The sequence below is a fragment of the Mobula birostris genome, chromosome 8 (genome assembly GCF_030028105.1).
Source record: "Mobula birostris isolate sMobBir1 chromosome 8, sMobBir1.hap1, whole genome shotgun sequence".
NCBI classification, from domain to species: domain Eukaryota; kingdom Metazoa; phylum Chordata; class Chondrichthyes; order Myliobatiformes; family Myliobatidae; genus Mobula; species Mobula birostris.
Window position 1 is genome coordinate 134,916,123 of NC_092377.1, and position 22,816 is coordinate 134,938,938.

Sequence of the window (22,816 nt, forward strand, 5' to 3'; positions counted from 1 at the left end):
AAGGCTTACTCAGTGTCTGTCCTGCCTGTGCAGAAGTGTCTGCTGACTAACTTCTTGCAGGGACAGGTACGTGGATAGTAACGGTCACAGGGACTCCCCCCTCAGTTAATGGTAAGGGTCCATGGAACAGAGAAGGTTGGGAACCCCTGGTTTGGAGGGATATGCGCCAACTACGGGTGACACAGTAGCTAGCATAGCGGTTAACACAATGTTTTACAGCGCAAGTTGTAAGATCAGGGATGGATTACCACCTCTGTCTGTAAGGAGTTTGCATGTTCTCCCCGTGACCATATGGGTTTCCTCCGGGTGCTCTGGTTTCCTCCCACAGTCCAGAGACATACGGCTGGGGTTAGTGAGTTGTGGCCATGCCCTGTTGGTGCTGGTAGCACGGTGACACTTGCAGGCAGCCTCAGACTGTGTTCACCCCACATGTCACTGTACTTGTGACAAATACAGACAGGCTCTGAAAATCTGAAAGTATGGGCAAATGGGATTAGCGTTCACGGGATTCTTGGTCAGCACGGGGATCTCGATCATGGGGATCTCAGGTCTGCTTCTGTGATCTATGATTCTAATTAATTTGGAAAGTTGAAGTTAATCATCTTCTGGCTTTTGTACAATAATTTTATGTATGGGTCAGTGATTCAACCAGGTTATAGTTATACACAAAAAGTTAATAAATACTAGATCAGACTGACGGTTGGGGTAGGAGCTGGATTTATTGATTGTGAAATACAGGTTCTCATTTTTTCTTTCAGCGAGGAGTCGCTTCTGATGATTGAAGAAAGTCAGAACTATCGCAGTCAGCTTCTAAGTGCCATGCAAGAGACAATTCAGGACCGGGAGAATTCCTTACAGGTGAGACTGGCCTGAATGCACTTTCATTTACTTTCAACCCTAAACCTTGTTAAATTTTGCTTTTTTCTGAGGGAGAGTGTTCCCTGCATGTGTCTCATACTGAACTTGCCCTTGTTGTGATTGATGGGAGAATGTCGAAGAAACGTTACTCTGAATCTAACCCACCTACCCCCATCCAATGTGCTTGCAAGGAGTGTTTATTGGCTTTGTGTGCAAAGACCTTCACCATCCAGCCTTTCCTGGATTACAGCTACAGGTGCTTGACGTCCATACAAGGCACCTTGACTAAAAGTTATTCCATCACCTTAACTCGGGCTCAAAACTTTACTGCAAGCTCTGAGTGAGTTAACACATGAATTGGGACAATGCCTTAAGAAGGTGGCATCCATCATTAAAAGCCCCTTACCACCCAGGACATGCCCTTTTCCGGTATGGGGGCCTGAATCAGAATCAGGTTTAATATGACCAACATATGTCACGAAATTTATTAACTGAGTGGCAGAAGTACAGTACAATACGTGATAAACAGAGAAAATAAAATGAATTACAGTCAAGTATATATGTGTTTTAAATAATTAAATTAAAAATAGTGCAAAAACAGAAATAATTTTAAAAAATTACCCACTCAACGTTTTAGGAACAGCTGCTTCCCCTCTGCTGTCAGATTTCCGAACGGTCCATGAACCCGTAATCACTTGAAATTATACGCTCCTTCATCAGTAAAGCTGAAGCAATTAATTCAAATAGTAGATCTATTTTCAAAAGATATAAACTTGAACTTTGGACTGGATAAACATAAAGAAAGGTGCAGTGGGGCTAGAGAATATAAGTAGAGCAGCAGGATACATTACAACCGATGGATGACCATGAAGCATATAAATATCTGGGATATCAACAAGGAAAGAAAATAGATCATAGTGTGATAAAGGGAAAATTTTTGGCAGAAACTTCAGGGCTTAAAAAAATCTGCCAAACAGAGCCCAACAGTAAAAATATGACAAAGGCAATAAACACTTTCGCTATACCTATATCAACGTATTCTTTTGGCATATCTGAAACCGATCTGGAAAATTAAGAACTGAAATGACAAATTTTAGAAAACTTTATGTAGACTTGAATGTGTTAGATTAACACAACCTAGGACAGAAGAAGAAAGAGGAATATCAGGCATTAAAAATTCACCCAACAGTCGGATAAAACTTCTAAGGATATATTTGCATCAACTAAAACACTCCATGCAAGCATATGCAATTTGTGTTTCGGTGTGTCAAGGTGTAATTTGTTTGGTTATTTCTGATTTGATGCCTTATTTTTGTTCGATTCAGTAAATTAAAGAGCGGATAAAAGCTAGACAAAACCATAGTGGCTTTAGAGAGTCATCTTGGAAAATGTCTTGGTTGCTCTTTTTGGTTGTTAATGGATCGAGTGATTGTAGTACACCAGTGCTTCATCAGAAGTTGAAGGAATTTTGCAGGTATTGGGTGTAGTTTATATAGATTAGGGACTATTAACCATTAGTGTGGGACAGAGTCAAATGCCTTTTGGTAGTCAATATAGCAACATGAAAACATTCTGCTTTTCCACCGGGCTTGATCTAGAATTACAGATTCTATTATCAGTTGTGCTTTACATCCTTTCCTACCCTTACCCATACCCTTACCCATACCCTTACCCATACCCATACCCATACCCATACCCTTACCCATACCCTTACCCATACCCTTACCCATACCCATACCCTTACCCATACCCTTACCCATACCCTTACCCATACCCTTACCCATACCCATACCCATACCCATACCCTTACCCTTACCCATACCCATACCCTTACCCATACCCTTACCCATACCCTTACCCATACCCTTACCCATACCCATACCCATACCCTTACCCATACCCTTACCCTTACCCATACCCTTACCCATACCCATACCCATACCCTTACCCTTACCCATACCCATACCCTTACCCATACCCTTACCCATACCCATACCCATACCCTTACCCTTACCCATACCCATACCCTTACCCATACCCTTACCCATACCCTTACCCATACCCTTACCCATACCCTTACCCATACCCTTACCCTTACCCATACCCATACCCATACCCTTACCCATACCCTTACCCTTACCCATACCCATACCCATACCCTTACCCATACCCTTACCCATACCCTTACCCATACCCATACCCTTACCCATACCCTTACCCATACCCATACCCATACCCATACCCTTACCCATACCCATACCCTTACCCTTACCCATACCCATACCCATACCTATACCCTTACCCATACCCATACCCTTACCCATACCCATACCCATACCCTTACCCTTACCCATACCCATACCCATACCCTTACCCATACCCATACCCATACCCATACCCGGCTCTTCCGTAAGTGTATTGTGGTTACCTAAGTGAGTGGTGATCAGTTGTGAGATACACGATGTTACAATTTTATATCCAGTTTGTAAACAAATAACAGGACAATATTTTGATGGGTCATTTGTGATTTCTCCTTTAGGTATGTTTTACCTTCTGTCAAAAATTCAGACACTTTAAAGATTTATAAGAAAATTGTTGATATGTATTAATGTATTATAATATCATTATTACTCTGTTGTAGTTCTTGCCCTGCAGATACATAACAGATGTAACAATTAAAAGTGTCAGATTTACTCAAACTCACTTTAATCCTTCTTTTAGTCTCTGGATTGGAGTTGGCTTTCCAGCCATTGAGGAAGAGGACAGTGGATTTGAACACCTTCGATTAGCTGTGAACATCTTGCAGAATAAGCCATGCCTTCCCGTCATCAGTGAGTGTGATACAACAACCCTCGCTTTGGAAAGAACACAAACCAGCCACTGTTCCTCTGTTGGTGACGAGTACGGACAAGCTGCCTCATGGACGACTATCTGGTCCTATGTCCCAATCCCTCCGTGCTCACAGGATTAGGAAGGGAAGGGACTAATCACCTCCCAGGAACAACCTTGTCTATTTCTGCGCTTGCTCTGTTTGCCACAGTGTGTTTCGTGGACCATCTTGTGTGGGGTGGGGGCGCTGGTGGGATTGGGAGTGCGGAGCTACACGGGGGAAGACACCTGATTCAAGATTATTTCTCATACTGTGGGAGGGTTGGTAATAAAATGCTTCGTTTGAATAGGATCCAGGCGCCAATGATCAAAACTGCAGCCAAATGGAGCACGTAATGGATACTCTGCATACATTTTATTGAATAAATAAAATGCCTTTAAAAGTGCCTTGTTAAAGTGGAGACACCATCTGTGTGCAACTTTGTAATTTTGCTGTTGTGACTAAACAGAGCAACACATACAAAATGTTGGAGGAACTCAGCAGATCAGACAGCATCTGTGGAAGTGAATAAACAGTCGACATTTTGGACCGAGGCCGTTCATGAGCACCTGGGCGCTGTATTCATTTCCACCGATGCTGTCTGACCTGCTGAGTTCCTCCAGCATTTTGTGTGTGTTGCTCTGGATTTCCAGCATCTGCAGAATCTCTGGTGCTTATAACCAAATAGAGCTGCCCCTTGCTGCTACGCCTGGACAGGTTACTGAGGTCCTGCTGGTTTCTGGATAACATGCCAACATAAAATTTTATCTTTTGTGGGGTCGATAGGAGACTGAGAGTCGATGATTCAAGCCTTCACTGGTATGATTCAGAGTAATTAATTTTATTTGTACACAGAAAATAAATGTTGACTAATTTACTGGTGAAGTTCTCGATGCTGATGCACGCATTGGTCCACGGTGCTCAACTGGGCATACGTGACATATTCCAGCAAAGTTCATCAGAGCTGAGGTCTTTGGGGCTGTCTCGACTGAGCTTTCTATGGACACCACAGTGGCTTAGCAGTTACGCGTGATACTGTTCGGGCCGTTCCAGGGTTCGGAGTTCAATTGCAGCGCCGTCTGTAAGGGGTTTGTACATTCACCCCGTGAAGTGCATGGGTTTCTTCCCACAGTCCACACTCCAAGGGGGTAAGTAGGTTAATTGGTCATTGTAAATTGTCCTGTGATTAGGCCAATGTTAAATAGGTGGGCTGTTGGTGGAAGAGCCTATACCCACACTGTATTTCTAAATAATTAGATTTATATCTTTCTGCCGAGGCCAAGGAGAGGGTCATTTTAAACCCACACTGAACTCGCTCACTGGGTGCTGAGTGAAGAGGTGCAGTGGGTGTGCCCACTACCCCACAGCTTCAGCTTCGATTCCAACCTCCAGCACTGTCCGTAAGGAGTGAAACACGGCGTTCGTGTAGGTAATTGTTTGATGGCCCAGACAGAGTTGGCCTGCCGTGTTTCCTCACTGCCTCACTCTGTAACCAACCAGTGCCTAATGGGCTAACACCAAAACACACCCCGTGACCACTTTATCAGCTGTACCTGTACACTTCATTCATGTAAATATCTAATCACCCAATCACGTGGCAGCAGCTCAGTGTTTAAAAGCATTGAGACCTGCTCAGGAGATATGATTGTTGTTCAGGCCAGATGTCAGAATAGGGAAGGAATGTGATCTAAGTGACTTTAACTGCGGAATGATTGTTAGTGCCAGATGGGGTGGTTTGAGTATCTCAGAAACTGCTGATCTCCTGGTATTTTCATGCACCACAGTCTCTGGAGTTTACAGAGAATGGTACAAAAGCATCCAGTGAGTGGCAGTTCTGTGGGCGAAAACGCCTCGTTAGTGAGAGAGGTCGGAGGAGAATGGCCAGACTGTTTCAAGCTGACAGGAAGGTGACAGTAACTCAGGTAAGCACGTGTTACAACAGTGGTGTGCAGAAGACCAGTACAGCATGTTGAACCTTAAAGGGGATGGTCTACAGCAGCAGAAGACCATGAACACACACTCGGCCACTTTATTAGGTACAGGAGGTGCGATTTATTTACTTATTAAGATACCGCACGGAGCAAGCCCTTCCTGCCCTTCGAGCTGCGCTGCCCAGCGACCCCAATTTAACCCTAGCCTAACCGCGAGGCAGTTTGCATCGACCAATTAACCGAACAACTGGGACGTGGGAGTTAACTGGAGCATCCGGAGTTAACCGGCGCATGGAGAAAGTATAACCTCCTCGCGGGTAGTGATCCCGGGTTGCTGGTGCTGTAAAGCGCTTCGCTAACCGCTATGCTAGCGCGCCGCCCACGGCAATGTCGGGTTAGCACAGCACTTTACAGTTCCAGTGGCTGCTGGGTGTCACAGCTCTGACTCAGCAAACAGGCACTTCAGCTTGTTAGGAGGAGGGGGAAGATGTGCGTTGGATCGCTGGGAGACAAAATGAGCGGCAAGAAACCCTGGCGAAAGCTCCCTCCCACCGACTCACACACACAGTCCTCTAGGTTCACTATATGACATGAAATGTGTTGTTTTCTGACAGCCATACAGCACAAAGACATGAAGTTACTGTAAGTTACCAAAATGAATACTGAGGTAATGTTTCTGGGTTCAAGACTGTTCAGAAAGCTGTGGCGCTGGGCAATAAACTATTTCTGGATCGTTCAGCGTGGGTCTCCAGGCTCCTGTACCCTCTTTGATGAGAAGAGGGCCTGTGGGCCTGTACTGATGGACACCGCCCTCCTGAGGCACCGACTCTTTGAGATGCCCTCAACGGTGAGGAGGGTTGTGCCCGAGAGTGGGCTGACTGTACAGCCCTTTACGGCCTCTTTCTGTCCTGCATATTGCAGCCTCCATTACCAGAAGCTGCTGTTGGGCCTTCAGGCCCCTGTATCTCCCGCCCAATGACAGCATCGCAGAAGCTGCTGTTGGGCCTTCAGGCCCCTGTATCTCCCGCCCAATGACAGCATCGCAGAAGCTGCTGTTGGGCCTTCAGGCCCCTGTATCTCCCGCCCAATGACAGCATCGCAGAAGCTGCTGTTGGGCCTTCAGGCCCCTGTATCTCCCGCCCAATGACAGCATCGCAGAAGGAACTGGGGGTTGCTGGTGATGGGTGTCACCTTTCTGAAACATCGTCCGCTGGAGCCCCTGGAGTGGGGTGGTTGCCAAGTGTAAGGTTCACTGGGTGACTCAGGTTGTTACAGCGTGGTTCCTGTAAACTCCAGAAGGGGAACAGCACCCAGCGGGGCACAGGGCATATCTGCCATCCCCTTGTACACACATGGCCAACCCAGCTTTGTTGCTGTAGCCAGGACTGATCCTGTTCTCTGCTGCCATAGACCAACATGCTTGTGTTCCTTGCTGTCGTGATGTCCAGGGTTCCAACCATTGCCCCTCTGCGAGGGTATCCGGGGTTCCACCCGTTGCCCCTCTGCAAGGGTATCCAGGGTTCCACCCATTGCCCCTCTGCGAGGGTATCCAGGGTGCCACCCATTGCCCCTCTGCGAGGGTATCTGGGGTACCACCTGTTGCCCCTCTGCGAGGGTATCTGGGGTGCCACCTGTTGCCCCTCTGCGAGGGTACAGAATGCTGGAGCTCCCTGTTACTACGATCCTGGCATACTCTCATTCCTCGTTGCCATGGTGTCTTGCCAGGGTCTAGAATACTGTAGAGGGTTGTAAAGCTCAGTCTGGACAACAACCTCCCCACAGTCAAGGGCATTTCAGTAGGTGATGCCTCGAGAAGGAGGCGTCCATCGCTAAGGACCCCCAACACGCAGGACATACCCTCTTTTCATTAGTACCATCAGGGAGGAGGTACAGGAGCCTGAAGACACACACCCGACGTTTTAGGGTCAGCTTCTTCCCCTCCGCTGTCAGATTTCTGAATAGTCATAGTCATACTTCATTGATCCCGGGGGAAATTGGTTTTCGTTACAGTTGCACCATAAATAATTAACAGACCTCACCATTTTTCTCTTTCACTAATTTATTTTTATTACACATATATCATTGTAATGTGTGTGTCAGATGGTGGCTGTGATGCTCAGTGTGGTATTGTACTAGGAGGTGCTCGTCTCTCACTTCCAGCTTGCAGCGCTGGCTGGCAGTCTTGCGAAAAGGAGGGCTGAGTGTCTAAGTCTCTGACGGAGGGTCTCGGCCCGAAATGTTGACTGATCGTTTCCACGGATGCTGAGTTTCTCCGGCGTGTTGTGAGTGTTGCTTTGGCCCCAGCATCTGCGGAGTATTTAGTGTCTCTCCCTGCCAGTACACAGCCCTTCTCTCCGGCGGCAAGCCGCACGTCGTGCCTCCCCGCTGGCGACACGCTCGAACTGAGCCCCCATCAGAGTCCGGCTGAGCTGCAGAGGACGGGGAGGAGTCCGGCCTCTGCACACACACAGCATGCCAGCCCACGCCCTGGCGCCAGCTAGGGGTAAACAGCCCCGCTGTCTTACGGGAGAGACGAGGGCTACGGGAGTAAACCCAGACGGCAAATCCGGAGTGGAGCCCCTCAGGCGGCTGGACGTCAGTGAACACCCTCCCGGCAACTCCGGCAGCCAAGCCGGTGCCAAACACAGTGCTTCATAAGCTGATACACTGGACAGTGGTGAGGCCGAGAGGGCATCTCAGGATCGCCACACCTTCCACCCAGGCTTGTGCCCCGGAGAGGTCACTCCATTGTCCTTCCAGACAGTCGGATGCCATTCCATCATCCTCATTGTAATTTATATTTAGTGTTTTGCCCTGCAGCGCTGCCGCAAGATAACACATTTCGTGGCATACGTCAGAGATAAACCTGATTCTGATTCATGCTCCCCGTTGCCATGGTTGCCGGAATGTTTGTTTCCCCGTTGCCAGGGACCCCCATTCATGGCGTGGCTGCTGAGGAGGTGAGCCATGCTCTTTCGTTCCTGCTCCTTTAGCGGTAAGTTTGTCTCAGCTCCTCCGCCGCCAGACGCCCGTGAGGGAATCTGCTGGGGTCAAATCGCTGTTAAACGCAGCCTGATGAGAGCAAAAAACTCAGCCCCATCCTTCCAGGGGAATAAACTTTCGGTGTTTCAGGCGAAACTTCAGGACTGGAAAGTGTGGGTGGGGTGGGGGGGGAATGAGTACGATCTGGCAAACGATGGGTGAAGCCAGGTGGGGGAGCGGGAAGAAGGGAGGGTCAGAGAACAGGTGGCAGAGGTAGAAGAGCTGGAAGAAGGAAGAATCTGATGGGAGAGGAGAGTGGACCGTGGGAGAAAGGGAAGGAAGAGGGGATCCAGAAGGAGATGCTGGGAAGGTGAGGAGAAGGGAAGGGGTGAGTGGGGAAAAGAGAGAAGGGGGAGGAGGGAGGAATAGGTGAAATTTAGAGAAATCAATGTTAATTCCATCAGGTTGGAGGCTACCAAATGGAATTTATTGTTCATTGAGATACAGTGCTGAAAATAGGCCATTCTGCCCCTGCCCAGCATTCCCAATTGAACCCTAGGACAACTTGCACTGACCAATTAACCTTCTAACCAGTACATCTTTGGACTGTGGGAGGAAACCGGAGCACCCAGAGGAAACCTACACATTCACGGATAGAACGTACAAACCCCTTACAGGCAGTGGTGGGAATTGAACCTGGGTCACCTGCACTGTAAAGGGTCGTGCTAACCACTATACTGCCATGCTGAACTGGTTGCTTCTCCAAGCTGGTGGAGGGAGGGCAGGTAGTTACAGGCAAGCCCCCTTCCCCTCCCTACTTTCTTACTCCAGCTCCTGACCCCTTCCTTTGCCAGTCCTGATGAATGGTGTCGGCTGGAAACGTAGACTGCTTATTCCTTTCCGCTGATGCTGCCTGGCCTGCTGAGTTCCTCCAGCATTTTTATGCGTGTGTTGCTGAAGATTTCCAGAGCCTTTTGTCTTCGTGATCCCAATGAGGATGATCCTTTCTCCAAACAAGGTCCTGAATCAGATAGTTTGCAATAGGATTCAGACTGCTGGGGTCACAAGGGGAGATCTCCCTCTGCCTGTGGGTATCCTGATCACAGTAAAAGGAAATTTATTATTAAAGTATTGTCTGTAAAGTAAGATCAAAGTACATAGAAGTCATAATATATTGAGATTTAATTACAGGAAACTAAAGAAATGCAGTAGAATTTCTGAAAAACTATATAGAATAAAGACCAATAAACAACTGAAGTGCAAAGTAAGACCAATTTTGCCAATTAAAGAAAAGTAAATATGCAATATGCATAATGGAGTCTTTGAAAATGAAATTGTTGGTGAGACATGGCCTGCAGCGACCACCTGATCTTTCCCCCTTTGTGTGTGCAGGTGATACCGACGATTACTCCGGGCGAATGGGAAGCACCACACACATGATGCGTTGCCTGGGCTGCAACAATTTCAAATTTGACTTTGTTCCGTACGGTTGCCGCTGTAGGCATGAGAAGAGAAAGTCTGTGATTGGAAATCCCGTGGATGTTATTGATTGGTAGGTATGTTATCCTGTGGAGAGAAAATCAGATATGGTCTACCATTGACCAGAATAAGACCACTGGGCCGTATGTTCATAGAGCAGTTTCATTATGACTGATCCAATTTCCCTCTCAGACCCAATATACTGCCTCCCCGCCCCCCCCACCGTATTCCTTTGTGCCCTGACCAATCAAGGAACTATCTACCGCTGCCTTAAATATACATAATGACTTGGCCTCCACAGCTGCCTGTGACAACGAATTTCACTAACTCACCACTCTCTGGCTTAAGAAATTCCTCCTCATCTCAGTTCTAACAGGACATTCCTCTATTCTGAAGCTTGTGTCCTCTGCTCTTCACCATGGGAAACGTTCTCACCATATCCATTGTATCAAGGATTTTCACCATTCAACAGGTTTCAATAAGGTCACCCCTCATTCTTCTGAGTTCTAGTAGATACAGGCCCAAAGCCATCAAATGCTTTGCATATGACAAACCATTCAATCCTGGAATCATTTTCATGAATCTCCTTTGAACTCTCTCCAGTTTCAGCACATCCTTATTAAGATAAGGGGCCCAAAACTGCTCACAATACTCCAAATGAGGCCTCACCAGTGCTTTATAAAAACTCAATATTATATCCTTGCTTTTATATTTTAGTCCTCTGGAATGCTAGCATCACATTTGCCTTCCACACCACAGAAATGGAAATGACCTTTAGGGAATCCTGCACAAGGATTCCCTTTACACCTCAGTTTTTTTTTGTATCTTCTCTCCATTTAGAGAATAGTCAACCTTTTCATTTCTTCTATCAAAGTGCATGACCATACACTTCCCATCACTGTATTCCATCTGCCATGTCTTTGTCCATTCTCCTAATCTGTCTAAGTCCTTCTGTAGCCTCTCTACTTCCTCAAAACTATCTGCCCCTCCATCTATCTTCATATTATTTGCAAACTTTGCACAAAGCCATCAATTCCATCATCCACATCATTGACATATAAGAAAGAATTGGTCCCAACACAGACCCTGTGGAACACGACGAGTCATCGGCAGCTCCCTTTATTCCCACTGTTTGCCTCCTCCCAAACAGCCACTGCGTTATGCATGCTAGGATGTTTCCTGTAATACCATGGGCTCACAGTTTGTTAAACAGCCTCGCGTGTGGCACCTTACCAAAGGCTTTCTGAAAATCCAAGTACAGAACATCAACCCATTCTTCTTGTTTATCCTGCTTGTTAATTCTTCAAAGAATTCCAACAGATTTGTCAGGCAAGATGTTCCCTTAAGGAAGCCATGCTGACTACGGCCTATTTTATGATGTGCCTCCAAGTACCCTGAGACCTCATCCTTAACAATTGGCTGCAACATCTTCCCAACCACTGATGGCAGAATAACTGGCCTATAGGTTCCTTTCTTCTGCGTCCCCCACTTCTTCAAGAGTGGAGTGACGTTTGCAACTTTTTTGTCTTCTGGAACCATTGAAGAATCTAGTGATTCTTGAAAGATCATTATTAATTCCTCCACAATCTCTTCAGCCACCTCTTTCAGAACCCTGGGTTGTAGACCATCTGGTCCAGATGACTTATCCACCTTCAGACCTTTCAGTTTCCCAAGAACCTTCTCTTTAATTATGGTAAATTCACACACTTACTGACCCCTGACACAGTGAAGACTGATGCAAAATACTTATTCACTTTGTCCACATTTCCTTGTCCCCCATTACTATCTCTCCAGCATCATTATCCTGCAGTCCAATGTTCATCCTTTCCTCTCTTTTACACTTTATGTATCTGAAGAAACTTTTGGTCTCCTCTTTAATATTATTAGCTAGCTTACTTTCGTATCCCATAATTACCTTCTTACTGACCTTTTTAGTTGCCTTCTGTTGGTTTTTAAAAGCTTCCCAGTCCCTTAACTTTTCACTAATTTTGCTCTATTGTATGCCCTCTCTTTGGCTTTTATGTTGCCTTTAACTTCTCTTGTTAGTTCTTGTGTCATCTTGCCTTTAGAATATTTCTTCCTCTTTGCCATGTATATATACTGTGCCTTCTGAATTGCTTCCACAAATTCCAGCCATTGCTACTCTGCCATCATCCCTGCCACTGTTCTTTTCCAATCAATTCTGGCCAAATCCTCTCTCAGGCCTCTGTAATTCCCTTCACTCCACTGTAATATATCTGACCTTAGCATCTCCTTCACAGATTTCAGAGTGAATTCAATCGTATTATGATCTCTGAACCCTAACGGTTCTTTTACCTTCAGCTCTCTGATCAATTCTGGGTCATTGCACAACACCTAATCCAGAATAGCTGATCTTCTAGCAGGGTCAACCATGAGCTGCTCTTAAAGCTATCTTGTAGTCACTCTAGAAATTCCCCTCCTGTAATCCAGCACCAACCTAATATTCCCAATCTACCTGCGTATTGAAATCCCCCATGACTATTGTAACATTGCCCTTTTGGCATGCATTTTCTATCTCCCATTGTAAGTTGTAGACCACATCCTCACCTCTGTTTGGGAGTCTGTATACAACTCCTGTTAGGGTCTTTTACCCTTGCAGTTCCTTAGCTCTATCCACAATGATATCACCTCTTTCTAATGGTTTGATTTCATTGTTTACCAACAGTTTACCAAGGCTGGTCAACCACTATACTGATAATTAGGAAAACACTTCTACATAATAATAATGAAAAATATCACTGAGACAGCGTTCTCACTTACAATGATTTCGATGGCACAAACAACAGAAAGGCAACACAGGACTGTGTTTTTGTACTTCAGTCTGATTGAAAAACTCCTCCAAACACAAAACCTCCTGACGTGGTCCAACTGAATTTCAAATTTAAAGCCAGTAGCACTATCAAAATAAAAGAAGGACTATATTGTCAAAATAGATGGTTGTTGTTCTGGATTCTATGGCATTTTCTTTTCTTTTTCAATCTTTTTATTAGTTTCATAAAATATAAACATAACATAGCAATAATACAAGTGGTTGGAGATACATTGTTGTACTTAAAATGAGTAATTATAAAACCAAATAGTATAAATTGACAAAACTCCCAATCGTGTAGGATAACAACGAATAATACAGGACAAAAAAAAAACTGGAGAAAAATCATGAAAAAGAAAAAAAATAGAAAAAAAAATAAACCCCACCCCAAAAGAAAAACTAAACTAAACAGAATTAGTCAACTAAACTAAAAAGACTTGGGCAATTCTAACAAAGTAAAAATGGTAGAGAAGAAAACCTTAGTGTCGACGACTCCATTCCTCTCCACCAACAGTACAGAGAAGTAAAATAAGTTTGGAAATGGTCAGATTACATCAAATGAAAATGCTGAATGAATGGCCTCCAAGTTTTTTCAAATCTAATGGAAGGGTCATAAACTGCACTTCTAATTTTTTCCAAATTCAAACACAACATAGTTTGTGAAAACCAGTGAAATACAGTAGGAGGGTCAATCTCTTTCCAATTCAGCAAAATGGATCTTCTAGCCATTAGAGTAAGAAATGCAATCATCTGGCGTGCTGAAGAGGTTAAATGATTTGAGTCGATCATTGGTAATCCAAAAATAGCAGTAATTGGATGGGGTTGTAAGTCTGTATTCAAAACCGTTGAAATAATATCAAAAATATCTTTCCAATATTTTTCCAACAAAGGACATGAACAAAGCCATATGAGTTAAAGAGGCTATCTCGGAATGACATCTATCACATACAGGATTAATATAAGAAGTGGGACAATATTAGTGGGCTGCTGTCAGCAGACTGTGTTGGTCATTGATACAAACAACTCATTTCACTTTTATGTCTTGATGTACATGTGATGAACAAAGCCAGTCTTCCCTATGGTAGTTGGAACCTGCCGTTCACCCCTGGTATTTGGGTGTACTGATGTCCCAGCATAACGTCATTTTCCCCTTAGCGTTCCAATATAGCGATAATTTCATTTGAGTGAAGGTGACTATTGTCTACTTCAAGGTGTTGCCTGCACCACCAGCGCTGTTACAAGTCACGGCATGGAGAAGGCTGCCACGCACTGACCCACTACAGGTGGAGCTGTGTTGCTGGGAATCTACACTGTCTGTCAGGTAAGATCTATCCGACGTGCATTCAATTCCGTTCAGTGTTGAGAAACCGCACGCTGCAGGAGCCCGAAGACACACAGTCAGTGCTGTAGGGACAGATCTTGCCGTCCACTGTCTGATTCCCGATTGGGCAATGAACCCCATGACACTAACTGTTTTTGTTCTCATTTTGCACACATTTATTTTTAAAAATATTGTGATTTACAGTATAGTATATTTTATATATAGTTCTGTACTGCTGCTGCAGAACAACAAGTGTCATGACAAACGACGGTGATAACCAACATGCTTCTGGTGTGTAGGCCTCGATTAATCAGCGGCTGAGTTGAGGAGCTGTGAGGTGATGTAGCAGTTCTGTAAAACTCTGGTCACCCACCTAGAATATCGTGTTCGGTTCGGGTCACCACACCTAGAATATCGTGTTCGGTTCTGGTCACCACACCTAGAATATCGTGTTCGGTTCGGGTCACCACACCTAGAATATCGTGTTCGGTTCTGGTCGCCTCGCCTGATGGGTATGGAAGGTTTAGAGAGGAAGCAGAGGAGGTTTACCAGGATGCTGCCTGGATCAGAGAGCATGCCTTATGTGGAAAGATTGAGCGAGCGAGGGCTTTTCTCTCTGGAGTGAAGGAGAATCAGAGGTGTACAAGATGATAAGAGGCATAGATCGAGTGGAACAGACAAAGGCTTTTCCCCCAGGGCAGAATTACGAAGAGCACAATTTTAAGGTGATTGGAGGAAAGTATAGGGGCATGTCAGAGGTAAGATTTTACACAGAGTGATGAGTGCATGGAACACTAGTGCCGTGGGTGGTCGTAGAGGCAGATATATTAGGGACGTTTAAGAAACTCTTAGATAGGCAACTGGATGATAGAAATATGGAGGGCTATGTAGGAGGGAAGAGTTAGATTGATCTTGGAGAAGTTTAAAATGTCAGCACAGCATAAGCTAAAGGACCTGTACTGTGGTCCATGCAAAGAGAAGTCCCCATATATTCTCAGAGGTTATGCCTAAAGCAAAAGGACAGGACAGCACACCCTCCCACACTGCAGTCCCGTGAAATAGGAAGATTTTCTGCCAGAGAGAAAGAGCCTGTATTTATCCGGTTCCCTTTACAGCTTCAGGTTTTGTAGCCAATAACATCGTGCTGGGTTGTAGTCTCTGTTCAAAGTCAAAGTAAATTTATTATCAAAGTACATATAGGTTATCACACACTACCCTGACATTTGTTTTCTTGCAGGAATTTACAGGAAAATAGTGAAACACAATAGAATTTATGAAAAGCAATACATAAACAAAGACTGGGGTTACCTGTCTTGTAAAGTCACTGCCCAGAAGAAGACAATGGCAAACCACTTCTGTAGAAAAATTTGCCAAGAACAATCATGATCATGAAGGCCCAATGTGCTAAAGACAAATTTTGCAAATAAAAAGTAAATAATACTGATAAAAATGAATTGCAGAATTCTTGAAGCTGAGCCTGTAGTTCGTGGAATCAGTTCTGAGTTGAGGTGAGTGAAGTTATCCAGCCCAGTTCAGGAGCCTGATGTTTGTAGGGAAATAACTGTTCCTGACCTGGTGGTTAGGAATTAAGGCTCACAGGAGGACCTATAACTCCTCCTCATTTTCCCCAGGTTTCCTCTCACATCCCAAAGCAAAACAAAGTCACCTGGGAAATGTTTGAAAGTGGCGTCAGGTAGTTAGGGTCGTAAAGAGAGTGTTTGGAACATTGGCCTTCATAAATCAGGGCACTGAGTACAGTCCTGAAGGCCCCAGGTGTCAACTGTTTATTCATTTCCATTGATGTTGCCTGGCCTGCTGAGATCTTCCACAATTTAGTGCATCTTACTGAGTACAGGAGTTGGGATGTTATGTTCAGGTTAGATAAAACACTGGTTGGTGAGGCCAAATTTGGAGTTTATTTGGGCAGTTCTGGTCACCTACCTCACAATCGGAATCGGAATCAGAATCAGGCTTATTATCACAGACATATGCCATGAATTCATTTTTGTAGCACCAGTACAGTGCAATATTGAAAATATATTATAAATTATATTTTAAAAAATAAATAAGAAGTGCAAAGCTAGAACAAAGAATAGTGAGGTAGTGTTCATGGGTTCATTGTCTGTTCAGAGATTTGGCGGCAGAGGGGAAGATATCCGTAAGCTTGAAAGAGTGCAGAGAAAATTTACAAGGATGTTGCCAGGACCTGACGTGAGTTATAGAGAAAGGTTGAATAAAAACAGGGTGGCAGGGTGGGGACATGTGCCTACCAGAGGAGGTGTAAGGTGCTCCTTCCCACCTTTAGCCTGCAGGTCACCTTTGGACAAGGTGTAGCACTTGCTTAGCCCCCCCGATCAGGGTCATGAGAGATGGCTGTATGAACAGCTGGTGCATATCACAAGTCTGCTAAAGCCAGGCAGGCAATCTCTGAAGAGTATTGATAATGTCTGAGGTCACCCATCTTGTAAAGTCACTGCCCAGAAGAAGACAATGGCAAACCACTTCTGTAGAAAAATTTGCCAAGAACATTCACGATCATGAAGACCATGATCACCTATGTCATACAACACAGCGCATAATGATGATGTCATACAGCATGCCACATGATGATGATGTCGTACAACATGGCACATGATGATAATGAATAAATGAGGACTTTACCCCCTGGATTGCAGGACAATGAGGGGAAAACTTCTGGAGAAATACAAAATTATGAAGGGCAGAGATAGGGTAACTGCAAGCAGGCCTTTTCCGCTCAGGCTGGGCTGGAACAGAACTGGAAGTCACAGGTCCTCAGAGGATAGTGCAAGTGTGGAACGAGCTGCTAGTGGAAGTGGAAGACGTGAGGTCAAGTGAAGTTTGGATAGGGGATAGGGGCACCGATGGGCAGGGTGTGGGGGCCATGGTCTGGGTGCAGGTCATGGGACTAGGCCAGTGCAGACTAGATGGGTCAAAGGACCTGTTTCTGTGCTGTGGAGCTTTAGGACTTGATGAGTTCACTGGCTACCCTGGAGCAAGCATCAGGAGGCGCTGGTGGACATGTGAGTGAGAATTGGCTACGGGGAAATAGGAGGAGGATTGCGAAGTACAAACACAGGTTAGTGGAACATACCCAGGATGCTGGAGGAACTCAGCAGGTCAGGCAGCATCTATGGAGGGGAATAGACAATCGACATTCTGGGCTGAGACTCATCATGAAGTAGGGGTTAGTGCAATACTTTCATGGCACTTATTAGTTTCATTAGTGAAACTTGGCTATAGGAGGGGCAGGACTGGCAGCTTAATATTCCAGGGTTCCGATGTTTCAGATGTGATCGAGGCAGAGGAATGAAAGGTGGGGGAGTAGCATTGCTTGTTAGGGAAAATATTACAGCAGTGCTCCGGCAGGACAGATTAGAGGGCTTGTCTACTGAGTCCTTATGGGTAGAGCTGAGAAACAGGAAAGGTATGGCCACATTAGTGGGATTGTATTACAGACCATCCAATAGTCAACGAGATTTGGAAGAGCAAATCTGCAGAGAGATAGCAGGCAACTGCAGGAAACATAAAGTTGTGGTGGTAAGGGTTTTTAATTTTCCATACATTGATTGGGACTCCCATACTGTTAGGGGTCTAGATGGTTTAGAGTTTGTAAAATGTGTTCAGGAAAGTTTTCTAAATCAATATATAGAGGGACCAACTAGAGGGGATGCAATATTGGATCTCCTGTTAGGAAACGAGTTAGAACAAGTGACGGAAGTCTGTGTAGGGGAGCACTTTGGTTCCAGTGATCATAAGACCATTAGTTTCAATTTTATCATGGACAAGGATAGATCTGGTCCTAGGGTTGAGGTTCTGAACTGGAAGAAGGCCAAATTTGAAGAAATGAGAAAGGATCTAAAAAGCGTAGATTGGGACAGGTTGTTCTCTGGCAAAGATGTGATTGGTAGGTGGGAAGCCTTCAAAGGGGAAATTTTGAGAGTGCAGAGTTTGTATGTTCCTGTCAGGATTAAAGGCAAATTGAATAGGAATAAGGAACCTTGGTTCTCAAGGGATATTGCAACTCTGATAAAGAAGAAGAGGGAGTTGTATGAAATGTGTAGGAAACAGGGAGTAAATCAGGTGCTTGGGGAATATAAGAAGTGCAAGAAAATACTTAAGAAAGTAATCAGGAGGGCTAAAAGAAGACATGAGGTTGCCTTGGCAGTCAAAGTGAAAGATAATCCAAAGAGCTTTTACAGGTATATTAAGAGCAAAAGGATTGTAAGGGATAAAATTGGTCCTCTTGAAGATCAGAGTGGTCGGCTATGTGCGGAACCAAAGGAAATGGGGGAGATCTTAAACAGGTTTTTTGTGTCTGTATTTACTAAGGAAACTGGCATGAAGTCTATGGAATTGAGGGAATCAAGTAGTGAGATCATGGAAACTGTACAGATTGAAAAGGAGGAGGTGCTTGCTGTCTTGAGGAAAATTAAAATGGATAAATCCCCGGGACCTGACAGGGTATTCCCTCGGACCTTGAAAGAGACTAGTGTTGAAATTGCGGGGGGCCCTGGGAGAAATATTTAAAATGTTGCTGTCTACGGGTGAGGTGCCGGAGGATTGGAGAGTGGATCATGTTGTTCCGTTGTTTGAAAAAGGATCGAAAAGTAATCCGGGAAATTATAGGCCGGTGAGTTTAACGTCGGTAGTAGGTAAATTATTGGAGGGAGTACTAAGAGACAGAATCTACAAGCATTTGGATAGATAGGGACTTATTAGGGAGAGTCAACATGGCTTTGTGCATGGTAGGTCATGTTTGACCAATCTATTGGAGTTTTTCGAGGAGGTTACCAGGAAAGTGGATGAAGGGAAGGCAGTGGATATTGTCTACATGGATTCCAGTAAGGCCTTTGACAAGGTCCCACATGGGAGGTTAGTTAGGAAAATTCAGTCGCTAGGTATACATGGAGAGGTGGTAAATTGGATTAGACATTGGCTCAATGGAAGAAGCCAAAGAGTGGTGGTAGAGAATTGCTTCTCTGAGTGGAGGCCTGTGACTAGTGGTGTGCCACAGGGATCAGTGCTGGGTCCATTGTTATTTGTCATCTATATCAATGATCTGGATGATAATGTGGTAAATTGGATCAGCAAATTTGCTGATGATACAAAGATTAGAGGTGTAGTAGACAGTGAGGAAGGTTTTCAGAGCCTGCAGAGGGAGTTGGACCAGCTGGAAAAATGGGCCGAAAAATGGCAGATGGAGTTTAATACAGACAAGTGTGAGGTATTGCATGTTGGAAGGACAAACCAAGGTAGAACATACAGGGTTAATGGTAAGGCACTGAGGAGTGCAGTAGAAGAGGGATCTGGGAATACAGATACAAAATTCCCTAAAAGTGGCGTCACAAGTAGATAGGGTCGTAAAGAGAGCTTTTGGTACATTGGCCTTTATTAATCAAAGTATTGAGTATAAGAGCTGGAATGTTATGATGAGGTTGTATAAGGCATTGGTGAGGCCGAATCTGGAGTATTGTGTTCAGTTTTGATCACCAAATTACAGGAAGGATATAAATAAGGTTGAAAGAGTGCAGAGAAGGTATACAAGGATGTTGCCAGGACTTGAGAAACTCAGTTACAGAGAAAGGTTGAATAGGTTAGGACTTTATTCCCTGGAGCGTAGAAGAATGAGGGGAGATTTGATAGAGGTATATAAAATTATGATGGGTATAGATAGAGTGAATGCAAGCAGGCTTTCTCCACTGAGGCAAGGGGAGAAAAAAACCGGAGGACATGGGTTAAGCGTGAGGGGGGAAAAGTTTAAAGGGAACATTAAGGGGGGCTTCTTCACACAGAGAGTGGTGGGAGTATGAAATGAGCTGCCAGACGAGGTGGTAAATGTGGGTTCTTTTTTAACATTTAAGAATAAATTGGACAGATACATGGATGGGAGGTGTATGGAGGGATATGGTCCGTGTGCAGGTCAGTGGGTCTAGGCAGAAAATGGTTTGGCACAGCCAAGAAGGGCCAAAAGGCCTGTTTCTGTGCTGTAGTTTCTATGGTTTCTATGACTGTAAGGTCAGGGTTCGAATCCCGCCGATGTCTGGAGGGAGTTTGTACGTTCTCCCTGTGACTCTGTGGGTTTCCTTTGGGTTCTCCGTTTTTCTCCCACAGTCCAAAGACTTACAGCTACGGCTTGTACCGGAAACGTGCTGACACTTGCGGGCTGCCCATCACAATCCTCACTGATTTGATTTGATACAAACAACACATTTTATTGTATGTTTCAATGTACACAGGAGAAATAAAGGCAATCTTGATTGGGATCGCTCTCTGAATGGGCCAAATGACTTACTGTGTCAGAAGAGAATATCGGAATTGTAACCTTTGGATGACTGGCTTTTCCTTCCTTTCCATTCAGGTCAGAGGAAAGACTTGTGCCACGTGGCCAGGCATAAGTGTGACTCTCAGCTGGCACTGTGTCTGTTTCCATACCCAGTCTGGGAGAAGTACAGGAACCACTCCCTGCAGAACTGTTCCAGAAATAACCAGTGCTTTGTTCCCAGATAAACAGGGGTGGAAGCAAAATAAAGGATTTACAAAACTGTATCAAGTTTATTGTCATTCAACCAAGTGTACAGCTAAATGTATACACGTATACTATATATGCTGTCCCACCAAGAAAACTTATTGGGTGAGGATCAGGAGGGACAGACGATGGGGGTATAAATACCATGGGACTAGGCATGCCCAGGCAACATCCCTGATAAAGATGGCAGAGTTTGTCATCACAACATTGGTTAAAATCTATACAGGTAACCGGCTGGGAGCCTGAGAAGAGTTTGTTCATCATATGCACCAGGAAAGCACTAGATCCTTTTTCAAAACATACTGTGTTAAAATCACAGTGCACACAGTCACACACAGCACGTACAGGTACAATAAAATGTAATACACTCCCAAAATAATACTAGCATAACTACCTGACTATCACAGCCCACCCAGCATTCAGTTTGCGTTCTGCCTCAGAGAGACGATGAGGAGTTGAAAAAATGACAGCCCACCCAGTATTCAGTTTGCGTTCTGCCTCAGGGAGACGATGAGGAGTTGAAATCTGATCAAAACCTGAAGAAGGTCATTGGCTATGTGGCACAGTCTGAATTGAAGAGTCAGGAGTTCATAGGCAATTCCACCCTCTGACATTCATTGACAGCACGACTTACGGAGGAAGAAAAAGGGTCTGGGAAAGGTGGGATGGGGAGGAGGTGAATGTGGTGGAGGGAGGGGGGCTTGGTGAAAGGATGAGTCAGGAGGAATCAGGAAAGGGGGAAGGATGGTGACGGGGAAGAGGAGGGAGCAGTCGGGGAGGGGAGTGGATTCAGAGAAGGTGTCAGAGGGTGAGCAGGAGGAAGGGATAGGAAACAGAGGAGGTGGGGGGAAGAGGGACGGGTTGGGTGGGGGAAGTGGGGAGGGAAAGGTGGAGAGGTTAGGGGTCAAGGAAGCAGTTCAGGGAAGGGAGAGGAGGGATTGGTCGGGGGTTGGAAAATGGGGATGTATTGGGGAAGTGAAATGGACAGGGAAGGGGTCTGAAAAGGGGGAAAGGGGAGCAGGTGAGGGATGGGATGGGGTGAGGAGAGATGGCTGGAGGAGGGATGTGGCAGATAGGGTGAGGAGGGAGAGGTGTGGGAATATGTAAAATAGATTAGGGAGGGGTGGGGAAAGAGGTGAGGAGAGGGTGGTAGAAGGTGGAGGAGGGAGTAGTGGGGGAAGAGGTGAGGAGGGAGGGATAGGGAAGGTGGAGGAGGGAATGGTTGGTTAATGGGGAGGTGAATGTATCTTCTATGGCTTACATGGAGACAACTGGTTCCAATACACTCTATACCATAAGATGCGTAAATTAAAATAGTTTAAAAGAAATTACCACTGTATTTTTGATCAAGATAGAAATATATGGTTTTTGTTCACAGGACATTACTTTTATGCAACTGTATATAACTTAGTGACACTGTCATACAGATGCATGTATGGTAATCAGGACCATAGAATATATAAAATAAATTTGTTTTCAACAAATTAGCACATACCATTTTTCAGAATAGTGGCAATGTATGACTTTTTTTTCTGGTTGTGCTGGAACAGATTGTGTGCAATTTGTGATAAAACTGAACGTAACTTCTTTGACTAGGTTGCAGATGGAAATAACTGGTTGCAAAACATTCTTTACCATAAGATACTGAAAATAAAAGTGTTTACAAGTTGCCACTTATATCTTTGAGCAAAATAGAAATGTATTCCATTTGTTCAGGAAAAACATTGCTTTGCAGTGTGTACAATTTTGGTTGTGCAACTGCATATAACTTTTAAAAATTTAAGTGCAACTGACATACAACCGCATGTATGGTAATCAGGACTATAGAATACATAAAATAAAGGTCTTTACAACAGCTTAGCACATAGCAAATTTCAAGAACGTGGCAATGTATGACTTTTGCTTTGGTAAAATTGCTATGTCTTTATGTAATTTACTGGTTGTCGTGTATGATATAGGTGTCATGGCTGAAAGAAGGTTATAGTTGGGAGCTTAACAT

The 22,816-nt window shown here is 44.7% G+C and overlaps 3 protein-coding genes across 8 annotated transcripts in view; all 3 read left to right on the forward strand.

The window, feature by feature from the left end:
* The window catches only part of ikbkb (inhibitor of nuclear factor kappa B kinase subunit beta), a 153,008-nt gene extending 148,414 nt beyond the window's left edge, over window positions 1-4,594 (forward strand). For all 3 annotated transcript variants that reach the window (XM_072266325.1, XM_072266328.1, XM_072266326.1), the window contains 2 exons: window positions 759-858; window positions 3,580-4,594. In XM_072266325.1, coding sequence (XP_072122426.1) covers window positions 759-858; window positions 3,580-3,612 — 133 coding nt within the window. In that variant the 3' untranslated portion in view covers window positions 3,613-4,594. The remainder of the gene's footprint in view (window positions 1-758; window positions 859-3,579) is intronic.
* On the forward strand, window positions 990-3,290 carry LOC140201971 (uncharacterized). The gene is made up of 2 exons (XM_072266839.1): window positions 990-1,114; window positions 2,465-3,290. The coding sequence occupies exons 1-2, from the start codon at window positions 990-992 to the stop codon at window positions 3,288-3,290; spliced, it is 951 nt and encodes a 316-aa protein (XP_072122940.1).
* A 3,276-nt stretch (window positions 4,595-7,870) lies between the features above and the next one.
* Window positions 7,871-20,837, forward strand: LOC140202322 (neutral phospholipase A2 homolog taipoxin beta chain 2-like). Of its 4 annotated transcripts, none has more exons than XR_011887072.1 (4): window positions 7,871-7,940; window positions 10,033-10,192; window positions 14,161-14,270; window positions 20,650-20,837. XR_011887072.1 is itself a non-coding variant. In XM_072267229.1 (4 exons), exons 1-4 carry the CDS (start codon window positions 8,626-8,628, stop codon window positions 15,654-15,656), a joined length of 447 nt encoding a protein of 148 aa, XP_072123330.1. In that variant the 5' UTR covers window positions 7,979-8,625; the 3' UTR covers window positions 15,657-15,674. The 4 variants fall into 4 exon arrangements, 2 of the variants coding, with proteins under 2 accessions (XP_072123330.1, XP_072123329.1); XM_072267229.1 differs by lacking the exons at window positions 7,871-7,940; window positions 20,650-20,837 and adding exons at window positions 7,979-8,653; window positions 15,508-15,674; XM_072267228.1 differs by lacking the exon at window positions 7,871-7,940 and adding an exon at window positions 7,991-8,653.
* Window positions 20,838-22,816: the final 1,979 nt, after the last annotated feature.